This window comes from Leiobunum rupestre, chromosome 6, assembly GCF_980474605.1.
Source record: "Leiobunum rupestre chromosome 6, qqLeiRupe1.1.hap1, whole genome shotgun sequence".
Taxonomy (NCBI): Eukaryota; Metazoa; Arthropoda; class Arachnida; order Opiliones; family Sclerosomatidae; genus Leiobunum; species Leiobunum rupestre.
The window spans coordinates 51359727-51376546 of record NC_143389.1 but is presented as its reverse complement, the minus strand read 5'-3'; the positions used below and the strand labels follow the sequence as shown (position 1 = coordinate 51376546).

Below are 16820 nucleotides of genomic sequence, written 5' to 3'. Positions count from 1 at the left end.
AGCCCTCCCCCGGCCCCGAGCAGCCCCTCTACGTCAAACCGACAATTTAAAAGGAGGAAAAAGAAGGGAATTCTGAAGGGTCTCCTCCCACGTCGCGATCTTGCACAAACATTAAAGAGAGGAGAGGACAAAAGGCCGGTTATATACTTCGTTCCGAAACGAACTTATAGTTAGGACAGAGCCGCGGCGAAGCGAGTACGAGTCGAAGCTATAACGAAGCGGACTATACCCTCTTCCTCATCGTTGCCTTTAATTGTCAGGTAATCCGTTTCGGGTTAATTCTCGAGGCTGGAACGGAGTATATCCTCGGTCACCGCTGATAAAGAAGAACCGAGACACAATTTCGAGGATCACTTTATTTCGACTTCTGATATAGCTTCATTCAGTGGACCCTTTTTTATCTTTCTCTCTTTCTTTGAACTTCTCTCTGGTTGTTTTTTGTGGATCAAGAGGAGGAGCGAAAGTCGGACGTTTGCCGGTAGACCCGAAAGGATCTCTCGAAGGCCTAAACAATCGAGCCTCGAGTTTTTCATCAAATCCGCTTCGTCGGGCGGGCTACTGGCAGACGTGCTCATATTCTTTTTCCTTTCGCGAGGCTTTTCCGAATCGTTTCGTCAGAGTCGAGAGCTAATGATTATTTCCCGGATTTGGTTTTTGTCTTCCGTTTATCTTTGGAGAAAATCCGATACTCTTCAGAAGTAATATACGACAGAAAATCAGTTTTAGCGCGCTTACGCTTAAAGGAGATTGAGTATAAACCATTGAATTGGGAATAATACTGCTAGAATTACAATTACGATTTCGGTTGCCATGGTTACGCGGGACCTGTTCCGTACGAAATTCATCTTTATAATTAGGCGGTAGCGCCATCTATATTTTGTAAAATTATATGGCTAAAAATAAATAATTATTAGTTAACTCACCGTAACTTGAGTTAAAAAGGATCGTGTTGACAGAATAAAATTATTTTTAAACAACTTCAAAGGTTTGTTTGTTACGAGTAATCATACATTTCAATTTCGCATCAGATTCGCGAAAAAAATCAATTGCAATATAGTTTCCACCACTAGAGACAGATGCCACCACGGAAGAACGATAAAGTTGATAAAGTCTCCTTAATGAACGAAATTGGTCCCACGCCAGCCAGATTTAGTTGTACCTCTATTTATTCCCAACTCAATGGTATAAACTTTGGAAACTTTTAAAATCTATAGAAATTCTAGATAATCCAAAATAGCGAAATGGAATTTTCAATATTGCTGTGGAAAAATTTACTTTGACGTCATATTTACGTCATGCCAATGACGTCGGCTTAGACCCACTTTTTTCCCGAAAAGTAAGTCCCGTTTTGTTATTTTTAAAGCCAACAGATGACGGTGTGACTATTGAAATTCGCCTATTCGGATTTCTTTATTATTATAATTATCTACCCAACTAGAGCGCGAAAGAAGGAGAATTTACAATTTCCGGGAGATCAAAGGGGGACGTTTCAATTAGGGCATTGTCCTCGACGAAGCTTAACACTAACAAATGAGATACCGATGTCTGGGCTTATACTCAATGTCCGGGTTTACCCCGGAAAACCGGAAACGGGAGAGCCAGGGATCCATATTTCCCTATAGTCCTTAACCCGGACAATTGATTAATCTCGATCTGAAATCGGATGAATGGCTAGACTATACGGAACGGCGGTAATTAATCAAAGTTATCGACCAAAGCGACGTCGGGAGGGTCGCTCTCCCCACCTTTGTCTCCTCCGGGCCGTGATAGAGCGAAATTATCGCGTGGTTAATTTCCATCATTAACTATAAAAGTTAATTAGGGTCCTTATACCCCCAACTCTTCAGACTTATAATCTTTATTCGGAAGCGCGATTTATTATGAGAAATTGTAATAAAATTACTTTAGCAGGCATCGTAGTTCTCGCGAAATTACATTCGCGACTCGCTTTTTATTTGTTGAAAATCATCGAAATTTTTCATTTAATTATTCAGACTCGGATGGCACAAATAAAAGAAGTAACTTTTTACGCGGAAGTGGGAATTATTACGAATTGAGTAAATTAAATTACGCGAATTTCGTATTTCATTTACGGTAGAAGCGCTAGAAAATAAGATTTCTAAAGCTTTGATTTAAAGCTCTTTTTCCAAAGGCGCTGGTTTTCCAAAGCTGGTGCCGTTCAACAAACTTCGTTTATGCGAATATTAAACAGGCCACCGAAAAGTTTCTAAAGAAGCTCAGTTTTTTTTTTATATTTCAAAAGCTTTTGGAAAACCTAGATTTTCACGTAAAAACTATTTTTTATCCAATACTTTTCAAGGGCTTAAAATAGCTTCGACTATTTTTAGTGGATGAATTCTAATCTAGTTTTGCTTGAATACAGCTGGTTTAGTTCGTTTTAATATGTTAATTATAAAAAAATTAAAAGTATTGTAATACGTTTTTATTACTTATTTTATTTAAAATTACTAAAAGTATTCTAATAAGTTATTATTTCGTATTTAATTTAAAATTACTAAAAGTATTCTAATACGTTATTATTAATTATTTCACTTTACAATACTGATTTAATTTAAAATTGCTAAAAGTATTCTAATACGTTATTATTAATTATTTCACTTTACAATACTGATTTAATTTAAAATTGCTAAAAGTATTCTAATAAGTTATTATTTCGTATTTAATTTAAAATTACTAAAAGTATTCTAATAAGTTATTATTTCGTATTTAATTTAAAATTACTAAAAGTATTCTAATACGTTATTATTAATTATTTCACTTTCCAATACTGATTTAATTTAAAATTGCTAAAAGTATTCTAATACGTTATTATTAATTATTTCACTTTACAATACTGATTTAATTTAAAATTGCTAAAAGTATTCTAATACGTTATTATTAATTATTTCACTTTACAATACTAATTTAATTTAAAATTACTAAAAGTATTCTAATAGGTTACGGTATTAGAAAAATTTGCCATGAACTTCAAAATATGGCGGATCATCGAATTTCACATTTCTGCCACGCGGTTTAACAGAAGCTAGAGGTAATTGGCGCTAGTTACGATAAAAATAAGTCATCGCGCGTGTTAGCAGTACTCATTTTAATATTTTCTAACTTTACAATGTAAATTGAAAACGCGCGTTTAAAACACATTTAGAATACTCGAGGTATACTTAAAAAACGGAAAGTGAGTTATCCAAAGTAGACCCCGATGCCGCGAAATTTTCCATCGGCGGCGGTTTTCTTGTCGGCGGAGGCGTAGAACCAAAATTTAATGGCGGCGTCGGCGTTTATATGAAATTTCACACTAAATTGCACTACCAAAGTAATAATTGAAATGTGATAAAAAATTATTATATCCAGTCGGCGGCGCTCTGTTCAAAATCGTTCGGCGGTGGCGGCGTAAAAAAAACGCCTACTAATCTAATCCAAAGTGATATAAACCAATCTTTATCTGAACCGGAAGTGATGGAATTATTTTCAACGTGAGCTAATAGTGAACCCTTTTGATCTGAAGGACGCTAAAAAAGGTTGGATCAAAATTTTATCAAATTAAAAAAAAATTATGGTACGCAAAATATTGAACAACCATCCAATTTGAAAAATAAAATTCTAAATTAAAAACAAATTCTAATCAAATTATAAACTGCTCAGTGGTTCACACACACATTAAACTAGGCTTCAAAACTGTAAAATGTGACCAAGCAGTTTCCAAGTCGTGGACATAAAACTACTTTTAACAATTAATTAACCAAATGAAAATAGCAATTTTAACTGTTATAAATAATGTAGAGGAAATGAAAATTTACTTCTAGATTAACAACGCTTTTAAAGCCCCGAGTATAAAAATATCACTAAATAACTACTTGTCGTGCACTGACATCACGTGGAAACGTAAGGGTTCTTGAATGCACTGGGAATTGAGCTCTATTTGCACGTGCTCTTATCTGGTAAGAATATCAAGCACACGCGCTAAATATATTCTTTCGGCGTATGCCATCTTATCAGGCTAAGATTTTTGATGATCTCAACGTGAATGTTTTTGTGATCTACTTAAGCCCTTTTAATTTGCAGTGTATGCAAAGTGAAGAGTTAAAAAATAAGCTTTATTTAGGGAAATTTATGAAATATATTAGCACCTACTTGCTTTGTTGACTATAGTACACTCATTACTGGCCAATTGTTTTCCAAGTTAGCTTAACAGAAAATCGTACGTTTCAAAAATCCTTCAAAAGTTAAAATTATTTAATTTTATAAATACTGATTTATTAGTACTTTAACGATGATAAATTTCACAAACTGTTTAAAAAATTGGAAAGAAAATGTGTTCAGATCTTAAAATATTTTTATACATACCTTTTTTCTCGATTACCTGGAAACTTTCCTGTATAAATTTTACGAAATTATAAGAAAATTGGATGTCTGAATGCACTGGTAAAAGGGATTATGGCTTAAACACCCCCGCATACGTGAAATCCTGGCGATGCATCTGGATATAACTGAAAATGCTTCTAGGTTTTTTATAGACAAAGCTTAGAATAATGTTTGATAAATATGAAAACCTGTGTTTTTTTTCGATGTTATTCTAATCCAATATTTGAAGTAATCGAAACGTATTATAATCGAATCAAAATAAACAAACCCGCAGTATTTTTTTCATATAAGCAGAAGTATATGTAATTTTTCTTACATGTAACTACCGCTGATTTTTCAAAGGAATATTTTAAATTTCTAAAACCCTTTCCTAAATTTCAGGTAGGTGTACAATCAATCTATTTGTACCACCCTCCCCAAATTACCCCTCCGAAAATATAAGAATTCACATATTGGTCTATAGTTTTCCAAAATCCCCAGAAATAATAAATATATTACACATAATATAATTACATAAATTAAGTGATTTAATTAAACACTGAATTAGACTAAGCTATTGATTAAACAATGCTCAATAGACGCTTCAATAAATAATCCTCAAAGGAAATCGCCTAGAAGTAATATTTCCGAGAGCCATGACCTGCAAGTAACTGTTTACATATAGTGCTTGTTAAAATAATGGACATTTTTAACCTTTACGGCAGCAACAGGTTCCATTATTTCAACAAGCACTATATCAACAATACCTCGCGGGTCCTAGCTCTAGGAAATATTACTTCTGGGCGATTTCCTTGAAGGATGATTTATTTAAGCGCCTATCGTGGTGAAAATCACCAGCAAATATGGACAAATTTAGAAAAACCAACAAAAAACAGAAATAATCAGCGTTTTAGGCTTAACAAAAAAAACGTAATTTTCTGCGGGCAGCTTCGAATTTTGACTTATGTGCCCCACCAAATATTTTCTTACCGCCAGCACTGCATACTTCTGTTATCACTCATACTTCGAGTATCTAAATGTAAATGAAATAGAAAATTGCAAAGAGGGAGAAAACGTCGAGAAATGATTCCGATAATATTGGATTAAAAGAAACAGGTCGGCTAATAATAACAAAAGGAAGACCCAAATCGATATTGAAGCGAAGGCAATTTCCAAATGGGGGAGTCCGTTCTTTTCGGGGATTTTTGCAGATGGAAAACGAAAGCTTCTCTTCTTGGCGCGGAGGGGCAGACATTAAACGGGAATCGATTATTTCCATCGGCTCCTCCTCGCTGAATTCCATCCGGAGAAAGATATCAGCCAGCGCTCAGCCACCCCCTTTGCTTCAGTTCCTTCAAATTAGCGGAGGAGAACTTGAATTGTAAACTGCTGTTCATTCTAAGCGTCATTCTTCTATATTGAAAGCGGCGAACAATTATCACTATTTATCAAGTTTGCACTGATTCCTAATTTGCATTTAGTTTATTTTCCTTTTACACTAGTCCTATAAATCAATGGTTTTAAGTTCTTTATTTCAGACGTCAAAAAAACGTTTCCATGGTCCGGCTATGTCATTATATGACTTTTAACCGGCGTTTGTGTGTTTTTTTTCTTCAAAAAATATATATTAAAAAAAACAAACAATAAATAAAGAATTACAGCAACAAAGAAAAGTAACCAAAATAAAAATTTAAACTCTTATACAACAATTATTTATAAAATAAAGTTAGGTAACATTTTGAACAAATAGCTTAGCCTGTTTTTTAAAACATTTTAGACCAACTGAGGTGGTAGTATTCAGGGTATTAAAATATCTGGTTCCCTCACAGAAAATAGATTTTAATTATATGGAATTGCGCACCGCGGGGGTATGTAAAATATAGTTTTTTTCTGGTAAAATAAATTGAGAGTCTACTAAATTGAAATTGGTTATTGAGTCTAGTGTTTCCAACCGATTCTCAGATAATAGTTCGTTATCTGAACCGAGGAAGTAATAATAATAATAATAATAATAATCAGCTAGGCTAATACCCAAGGCACCACCTTAGGCCTAAGTCATCATGCGACTTTTGAAGCCCTTAATTCAGGTGTACGGGTTACAATGCGTATAGGAGGGTGGTGGCAAGCCCTGCATGCCACGAGATCGAGCCAACAGCTCCCTACACTAACTATTACCGTTAACCTAGACAAGTTTCTATGGAAGGGGAAACCGAAGAACTCGTGGGAAAACCCCTTTAACCAGTGGGGAGAGAACTTGCAAACTCAACGCAGAAGGAGTTCAGGTAACATGGTATCAGTTATCAAATTATCCGCGTTGCCGCTCAAATATTTTCAGATCAGTTGATTTGAGTAAAAAGGCCAACCAGATATAGTCTAGGCCCGAAAATAATCTGAATTCACGGTAAATCGAAAGATGGAAGGTGAACAGATTTAAGATGCCTCACAGTTATTGATTTTACATATTATTTATTATTGTAATACGTTTATTTTTAGTTGTTTTTCAGAAGATTTATATATATACCAAATGTAAGCGTCAGCTAACTTCTCAGATAACTGAATCTGATTAAATTAATTACTACAGATCACTTCAGATTGGTAACTTGAGATAATAAATCAGATTTAATTTGAAAAACGATTTCTTGGTGAGAGGAATATGAAAGATTAACCTAAATAACCCGATCAGTTCTTCGTTGGAAACACTATATGAGCCAACATAAATATTTCTGAAGCCACCCCTATAATTTTAAAGATAGCATTCATTAATTTTATTTATACTAACGAATTGGGTGCTTACACGATAGACTTTCAAAAAAATTAAATTATAATATCTTCGTTATATCTCGGTTTCCTGAAATTTGAACCCAAGTAAAAACTTTAACTATGGATTATTAAAAGGAGTCTAAATCTGCCTTGTCAAAGTTAAAATTGCGATTATATTGTTCAGTCTTTTTTTTTAACTCAAAGAGACTTATAAATGGACACGATGGCGTATTTTACTTCCGGTGGGGTTCAAACTTTGCACCCCCTTGAGACTTAAGAACCACCTAAGTTTTTCTACCCCTCTTGTGACTTAAAACGAATGTTACGTTTTGTACCCCTCGATCCATTTCGGGTGAGTTCGAACCTCTAACTTCGCCCTTGGAGACGATTATATAAAAAACGGGGTCACCAAAGTAAGAAAACATGTTTATTTTAAATTGTAAATATTCTATAGGCTTCATCAGAAGTCTATGTAAAAATGTTGTTTCGCCATAAACTACAGAATCAGCGCTTTGAAGATCGGATTAGTAACTAAATATATTAAAAGCAGTGGCTTTCATTCGGCCGAATAGGTGTTTTCATACAACCCCATCAAAGAACAGCCTAGGAGGTGATATACTCTAGGAAGGGACATGTAACGGGCTGTAGTCTTTGGTTTTTATTGATTTTTCGGGAAACATGTTTGGCAGCTTATTGACGTACATTCATGCGAGTCGCGCCGATGGTTTTAGAACTGGAACGTAGTGAACTGAACTCCCATCAAAGACTGAGGAGGCAATTTTTGTCGGTGGGGAAAACAACATAGCCGGATTTTATGAAAACACCTATTGCATATTGTAGTCGTAATGCAAGCGTTTGCTGTAACTAAATGGTGCAGAACTAAATATTTATATCATCGAAATAAACTATTTATCTAGAGAAAACGGAAAAGTAAAACTTTTAACGGAATTATAATTATACTAAAAAAATTAAAAATTAGAAACGAAGAAAGTTGTTTTGTGCGCAAGTATTAAAAAGTTTATTGTTGGTCTCTAATTTTTTTATTTTTTTTAGAATACAATTTGCGCAAGTGAAATTAAAATGATATATTTCCAAAGCCTGGATTTAAACCCGCAACCATCCAATTTCCGAAAGCGTACTTTACGAAGAAGCGACTAAACGTAGCAGCGATTCCCAATTTCATTGGCTTTGAATTACGTTATCTGGTTTCTTTGTGTTAATCTATGAAATTCGTTAGGCCTAATTTTTCACAGCGTTTATTATTATAATTAGATTAGGTTAGTTTCTGAGCCATTTCCTTGAAAAATTAGTTTCGGTTGCGAGAGGATTTTGGACCAATGAAGATTGGGAGCCGTTGCTACTTTTAGTGACAAGTTTTTAATATTACTCTTCCGCCACTGTTACGTAGTTCCACTCGATTTGACCATTGCTTTCGTACTTCCCGCCGAAGGGGATTGTTATAGACTTCTGCCTTCGTCTATATTATCCATTCCAATTCCTTACGCGGAAGATGGTGGGCTTAGAGGAGGCCAACCTTTCTTCCGTAGTCCCTTGATCGATGAAAACAGCGGTCAATGCGAGTTGGCAGTCTTCGGATCCGCGTCCAAGACGGCCTTTATCCTTCGGCAGACCGATACTCCCAACTTTCTCGTCGAAGTTTCAAATTAATGACACGGCCGAGTTAAGCCCGCAGGACAGCGCCTCGCTCCATCCCTTTCTTTATCAAGTTTATTAAATAAGGAACCGCGCTGGAGCGCCGCCTGGAGGAAAGGGACGAAAGTAATTACGGGAAAGATCGGCCTCGCTATATAATCCCCGCGAACCAAAAATTTAAAATTTTCTAAAGAGTATTGTACGGGTTAATACCCTCTAAATTCTCCTCTTTCAAATTTGCAAGTCGAACCCAGAAACTAACCCGATATAAAGGAAGGTTTTTTTGGGTCTAATTTTCGGTCTTAGAATGAGCCATTTTAAGCATTAACATGTCGCTGTTGAAATTCGATAACGAACCGAAAGTAAGCCTATAATTGCCAATTCCCAGGGCCTTGTTTCCGGGAGTGCGCCCGAATAACCGCCCGCCCTCACTACCAACGTTTCAGTTTCGGTTTCGACTAAAAATAAGCCTTTGTCCCTAATACCAGTGTCTTCCGAAGAAGTAACGTTATCCGAATTTTCAATGAACCGACTGACCATCGCTTTTCCGCGGGTTATTGACACCGTAAACTCTTGATCGATAGTGAAAACAAAAAGATAATAGTAATATGTCCAGTAGAAAAACTATAATAGCCCTTCACGATTTCCGATATACAGAGAAAAAAAGTAATACTGTAGAGTGCGAGGTTTTATCCAAATGTTGATGATGTATAAGATAGGGGGGAGGGGTATCGATTATGACTTTCCTTTATGGAGTACAAGAGGGGGGGGAAACACTATAATCTGTATTTACCGGCAAAAAGGAGACAGTGAGGGGGGGGGGGGGTCGGTGGAACGCCAAATTTTAAGAACGGCACGCGCGCTATCGAGAAACCTGAAATAAGATTGGCCGCCTTTTACAAGAAAGTTGAAAAGAAGGGCATCTCTAAAGAAAAAAGATAAGGTGGCGTGAAACAGTCACGTAGAGCCTCTTATACGAGATTGCGCAGGGTCTGATTCCATATATATATATATATATATTGCTATGTACCCACCTGCCACTTGACCAAGAACGACTTTCTTAATCATTGGGACACTTTCGCTTGCCTTTCCATCCCTCGTTATTAAAGCATGGCAAAAAATATAGTAATAGAGAGGTTAAGCAGCGCCCGAAAACGGGAACGGAGAACCTCGTAGGAGTGTAGACGTACCTTTTCTGTGTACAGCTTGCATCTTCTACACGTTTCCAGTATTCGTTTTCTAGCCGTTTACTGGTTTTGGCTTAACCCGTCTATTGTATGGTTTGTCTGAACGCGCGCTTGTACTTGTAACGGTCTTATAGTCGAAATTCAATCAAAAGTTTGGAACTCATCTCTCTCTCTCGGATCGAAAAGTATTAGTTTTTACCGGACAAATTACTCTTTGCCGTGGTCAAGGTCGAACATTCGATTTATCAAGGTTTCAGACAAGTGACTGACCTTTAACATGTACTAGGAATTTTTCTTATACAATAAAGGTTTTCCATTAAGAACCAGTGGCGGCGGAAAAGGGGTACATTGTACCCTCCTAGATCTCAGGCGGGGGTACAATCAATGTATTTCTACCACCTAATTCGCCGTCCAAAAATTTCAAAAAACACATTTGGGTCTACAATAATTTATCAAAACCACCAGATATAATAATTCTGTTATACATAATATAATAATATACATGTATTCATAAAAGTTATTTAATTAAATACTGAATTAGACTGGCTTTTGTCGAAACACTGATCTGTGGTCGTGAAAGTCTCTAGCAAATATACCATACAAATACATAATTTTATCACCAAATATTTTGCTACCGCCTCCACTCAGGTACTCGTGGCCCTAAGAAGCGAGAGAGGAGCCCAAAAATAGTTTAACACTGAAATCGGGGCCCCCGGAAAGCGCCACCTCACTCGCCCTGTTAAGAACCAGCCACTGCCAGTACCCAAGGCTTCGAGGAATCCACTAGCGCGGTACATTTAATTTAAGTATCCAGGATAGCAAAGATGGTAAAAGCCCTTTAAAGCGACTATATGAGAAATTTTAAAACTTTCGATAATAAACAAACTTTAATGAATAAGAATAAAACGTTTTACGTCTCGATGGGAAAATAGAGATACCGTTTTAAAACGGGAAAATAATCTCTGCTACGATTAAGGGCAAGAATGCATTCGAAGGAACGGATAATACGTGAGCACACCTCTCGCAGGAAGAAAGACCACGCCCCTCCTTTCCCCCTCGCGTAGTCATCCACCTTTCTCCCGGTTCGGGTGGAAGACACTACGGTTGGATCTTTCTGTATCTAAGTGTGGGTGGAGATTATCTTCCGGGAATCTTGAAAACAAAGGTTATAGACGCGGTTTCGTATTCTCCGCGAACCCCAATACATTCTTGTCAAGGTTTATACGTTAGCGACGTTAATGACGGCCACGAAATGCGAGATTCACTTCATCGAGTGGTACGTGGGGTTGCGGAAATGGAGAATAAATGGAAAAATCGTTTTTTATTTCTTCCGGAAACCAGACAAACCCGGCTCTCTTCTTCCCGGTCACCCGATTTCGAACCGAACTATTTCCCAACGCAAACTACACCGTTTTGTACGTGAAATCGCGAAGTAGCGGGTATAAGTCCGTCGAACATTATCAGTCGTTTGAGTAACGGTGGGAAGGCGATTCTATTGGTCATATCTCACGCGATGATGAGAGCGAAAATAGGGTTTATCCGCTGGTGCACGATAAATAAGAAGGAAAGCTCGACAAAAATAGAATGATCGGCGGGGGAAAATAAAACCGTCGTATTGAAGTTTTTAAACGACTGCGTCATTAGTGTCTTTTCATCGCGGAGTCATTTTTTTTGTTGGTAGCACGGGCCATTTGTTCCTCTTCTTCCACCAAATTCAGCCGCCATCGCTCGATCACGGAATAAACGGCCATGACAGAGATACGAGTGGGAGTCGGAAGAATGTGGAAGCCGCAGGTGTTCTTTGCATTAGTGAACGCAAAAAGAGATTGACAGATGGGGAAATGACTATTTGTTTTAAGACTCTACGAAACCATAAGTTTATAATTACGATTCGCGTAAGTGTGACAGTTCCTCCGTTTGTTAATGTGTTTCTGAAAGTCATTTATAGAATAATAGCGCTTTGTTGGTTTAGTTCAGACCCGTCCTAACTAGCAGCAGCTCTACCCACCTTGGTTCAGAACAGTAGCGTAGCCAGAAATCGTTCAAGGGAGGAGTTTAAACTATGTAAAATCCCAAAGGAGGGTTAAAAAGGTTGTGAAATTTTATAACAATTTCCATTTTGGGCTACCTCATGTTAACAAAGGCTTAAAAGAAATTTCCACGTATAGAAATAATTTAAATAAAATATTGCTCTTTTGTTAATTATTTGGCTTTTTCGTAATTATTACTAGACAAAACAAAAGAATTATTAATAAATCCATTTAAGTTTAACGCCAATTAAATTAATTATAGCGCAATTCTTCGTTTTGTGACTTCACTATGACGCTGCGCAACGAATAAACCTGCTCTTACAGCCGATGACTTCGTTGAGTAACCGATGAGTAAAGTGACGTCAAAACCGGAAACTCGAAAAATCGTACAGTAAGAAACCGGACTCAACGTTTAATAAAAAAAACATAAGCACCCAAGGCACCACCTTAGGCCTAAGTCATCAAGCGACTTTTAATTAATTAATTCAGGTGCCCGGGTTACAATGCGTAGAAGGGCGTTGGCAAGCCCTTCATGCCACGCGAGCCAACAGCTCCCTACACTTACTACTACCGTTAACCTCAACAAGTTTTTATGGAAGAGGTCGGGGAAACCCCTTAAACCAGTGGGGAGAGAGCTTGCAAACTCAACGCGGAAGGAGTCCGTTGAGCGTTTACTGAACGCAGCCAAGGCCTAACACCCGCTCATTCACTCATTATAGTGAGACTTGTAGCTTGGGAGCTTTCGCGCTGAGACGTTGAACCGACGCGTCAAAATTTGCTTTTCAAGTGAAGTATTTTGCTCGCTATAGGCGATTATTTTTACGCGTATGACGTCCATTCTACGTCACTCTTTACTAAATGACGTGGTGAAACTTAATGAGTTGGAACATACTGAATAAGGGATAAGTACTATTTTCGTCAACTCTAGACTATATAATCAATATTGTTTAAAAAAAAGTCACCAAAATTAAAATTTTTGTCAATGAAAAAAACTCACCTCCATCCAAAGAGACACCCATGTTTAGAAAGACGATATTATGCACGGGACAATCGCTTTATAAGTCTGTACTTACCGGCTCATTAACCTTTTAACGGAGAGCTTCATCTTTATTAACGGAAGAGAGTCCCATCAAAGCCCTTTTCAATCCAAGCCTTCCTTTCCTTGAGGATATTATTTTACAGCTTCCTTAAAATAATGAGGCGATTAATAGCTGGCGTTGAAAAAAGAAGACCAGCTTGTCCCTTCCATTACTTTTTAATTGAACCACGGACCATGTACCCGAGAGGACAAGCTGTCCTAACTAAAAAAAACGACCTTTTGTGTTGGGATTCGGGAAATCACGGAGAATTTTAGTCCGAACCAACGTGGTGTCGCTGCAGTTGACTTCTAACCACGACGCGTCACGACAGTTGGACGGAATTATGAAAGGACTTCTTGACAGAACAGCCTTACGATTTAGGCCACGCCTTCCGCTTCAAGAAAACCCGGAAACAGATTCTTGGTCCGTGATTTAACGCGTCGTTAATTACAAAAAAATGCTTAATTTAATTGGTTGCGCGTTGTCCATAGCAACGAAGGCTTATATGCAAGGCACCACCTTAGGCCTAAGTCATCAAGCGACTTTTAAAATCATTAATTCAGGTGGCCGGGTTACAACGCGTAGGAGGGAGGTGGCCCTTCAAGCCACACGAACCAACAGCTCCCTACACAAACTATTACCGTTAACCTCAACAAGTCTTTATGGAAGGGGAAAGTGAAGAGCTCGGGGGAAACTCCCTTAACCCAGTAGCTAACACGTCGTACTACAGCTAGCGTTAAATTCAGGGATTACAACAGTCTATTGGAAAATATTCTGACATATGTAATCCAAAAATCACTTTCACCCATCTTTGAAAATCCAATACTAAGATTTCCTAGACTTTATTCGGTGCCAATCTAACCCGTATTTACCGTAATCTCTACGGCAATACGTGGCGTATCGCGATTAAGGATAGTGCGAAATTTGAATAATTTGATTAAGCAAATGAAGATTTCCCGAGAATTTGCGAGTAGAATAACAAAAGGCCCAAAGGGCGTACTCCACGTATTGGCAAACATTAACCTTGAAAGCGGAACGGAATAGTTTCGTCGAGAAAGCTATCATTAAGCGAACCGCCGTTGCCGTATGAATCGCAACTTCGGAACGCTTTGGCCCCGCTGCCAACTTTGTTTGACGAAAGGTTTATGGAATTCTGCGGAAACTTGTTGAAAAGTCTGCCACTTAACTTTTCCTACATCAATTAGCGAACCATTTAAAAGGGCAGCTGCGGATTTGTGAAACCGTCGCGCTTCTATAGGACGGTTCACGAATCCCAGAAGACGAATCTTCGGTTTATTGAAATTATAGTTAAGGCTCTGTTATATTTGTAGGAAGATATAACAATTAAATATATACGTAATTAGAAGTATTAAGTAAGAACATAAATCTATAATTATCATGGCCGAATTAAGGGGGGGAAGGGGGTACTGGTAATTGGCTTTACAAGTCACTAGTTGACCTAAAGCCGATGGTGGTGCCTTGGATATTAGCTTAGCTGATTATTATTATTATTATTATTATTATTATTATTATTATTATTATTATTATTATTATTATTATTATCAATTGCCATCTAAATAGGTGTGCCGAAGAAATCTTGTTATAATCATATCAAATCAGGAACTCCAAATTATTTTTTGAAATTTAATAAAATAAGGCATTTTGAGTAGGGACAAAATGTTGCACCCCCCCCCCCCCCCCCCCCCTGTGTTCTGGGGTAATTTGGGGGCGCTCACTGAGATATGGCCCGTGGGCGAAACTTCGCTTAATACGGTCCTGATAATTACGTTCCTTACGTCACGGGCCTAATTATGATAAATCCAGGACATGACTCTATGCGAAAAACCCGTCCAACAGCGCTAGCACCCGACCACTATTGCCCCCTATTGGGGAAAACGCGCGATCGCGGACCTACGTCATTTTGGGGGCAAATGTTTTAGGGGCAGTTTTCAAAAATAATACACGTGGTCGTCGAATCAAATATCGTGGAATATTTATTCACAGTTATCATATATAGTGTGGTTATTAATGTAAGTACTTAATTTTATACTAAGTTCATAATTAGTATAATATATATAATTATATATACTTTCCTAGAATCGTTAAAATTAATCTAAAAATGAGGGACCAATATGGCAGGATTTTCGAATAACAACCGCCACTTATTTCCGAATTCCGACTTAGATTTTGCTCCTCCCCCCCCCCCTACTAAAATGGCCGCCTGTTACTTTTGCTGGACGACCGATTTAGTACGTGTGAAGGTACCAGAGTCATGTCATTATTATTATCATTATTTATCATTATTTGGTCCATGCTTACGTTAAGAATACCCAACGGAAATATTGGAAATAGGTCAAAAATAGACAAAATAAATTCAGTTAATCAAGCAATTATTTTTAATTTCAGAATTGACGATATTGTTGCTCGATCGTAACATGGTATCGAAGGACGGTGGAACTTGAGAGAGAGAGAGAGATCCGGCGCGCGGGATGACCACCGTGTCCATGGTGACCTCTAACCAGGCGAGCACCTTCAGCGTCAACCAAGTGGTGGCGGCTGCCCCTCTGGCCACGGCGGCGGCCATCATCGACCAGAGATGCAACCACACGCCGTCGACCTCGCCCATCCCTCCGGGTCACAAGGCCATTATGGACATGCACGCCGAGAGCCAATGGAACGCCGTGTTGTACGTCATCGTGGTGCTGGCCTTGTACGCGGCCGCTCTGCTCATCCTCATGTTGAAATACGTCAAAACTGAACGCTACGAAGCGCGACTCAGCAATCTGTACAACGAATTCGTTCGACGAGAGCGATTCTTGCGCCTCTCCAAAAGACGCGTTTCCGGCCCGTCGAATCCGAACACGCCGGCGCCGTCCGTCGTGACTTGCGACGACGAGGGCTCGCCCACTTCCACGCGTCGACTGTCAAATCTGATCGAGATTGAAAGCCAAGTTTGATATCTTCGAAAACATTTTTCACCGTCCTTTCCCTCCTTAAATCCCTTTTCACTCCGATCTTCCGAGAAAAAAGAAAAACTATCTTAAAAACCCGAAATGTTTCAGTTGGAAAAGCCAGACGTCGCTACCTAAAACCCCCCTCTCCTCTCTTTCTTTGGCGGAGAAAAATGCGAAAGAAAAGAAGTGGCGGGTTTTTGCTCGCCAAATATTCGGACTTCTTCAATAAAGGAAACCAAATCCACCCCGCGTATTCCGAGTTCGGCGCGCGTGTTGTCACGGCCAAAACCGGCGATGTGTAAATACAATTTTCTCCCGGAGCGTCAGAGGAGAAAATATTTCTTAAGGATTACTAAGATCCCGAAGAGAAAACGCCGGGAGTTGTCACGGCGGCTCTACTTAGCGTAAAAGCGTTTACATACGTTGTACGAAAGAAATATGTGTATAACCTAGTATGTCTTCGTATCTAGACTACTTCGTCAGTGCTTGTCTAAATCCAACGGAATCAAAACTAGCGCGAGACGACCAAATACGATTATTTATTACATTTTTATCGAAAGTATAACATTCTGCCGATATGAACTGTAGTTGGTTTTTTAATTTATAATCATCTTCCAATATACGAGAAGCGTTTTAGATCATGTAAAATCTAGTATATAGTTGGTAAGAGTTTAGTAAGTAAAATTTTTACGGACTTCATGTACGCGTATACGTTGAACGAAATGATGAAACGTCAAAATATCAACGCGTCATGTCCAAAAGAAGTAATCCATAATAAAAGTTATTACAAAGTCACTT

The 16820-nt window shown here is 38.1% G+C and overlaps 1 protein-coding gene across 1 annotated transcript in view; it reads left to right on the top strand.

The window, feature by feature from the left end:
* LOC149941433 (uncharacterized) overlaps window positions 1–16591 on the top strand; it is a 36827-nt gene extending 20236 nt beyond the window's left edge. The window contains exon 2 of the mRNA XM_090178942.1: window positions 15475–16591. Coding sequence (XP_090035068.1) covers window positions 15558–16025 — 468 coding nt within the window. The 5' untranslated portion in view covers window positions 15475–15557 and the 3' untranslated portion in view covers window positions 16026–16591. The remainder of the gene's footprint in view (window positions 1–15474) is intronic.
* The last annotated feature ends 229 nt before the right edge of the window (window positions 16592–16820 follow it).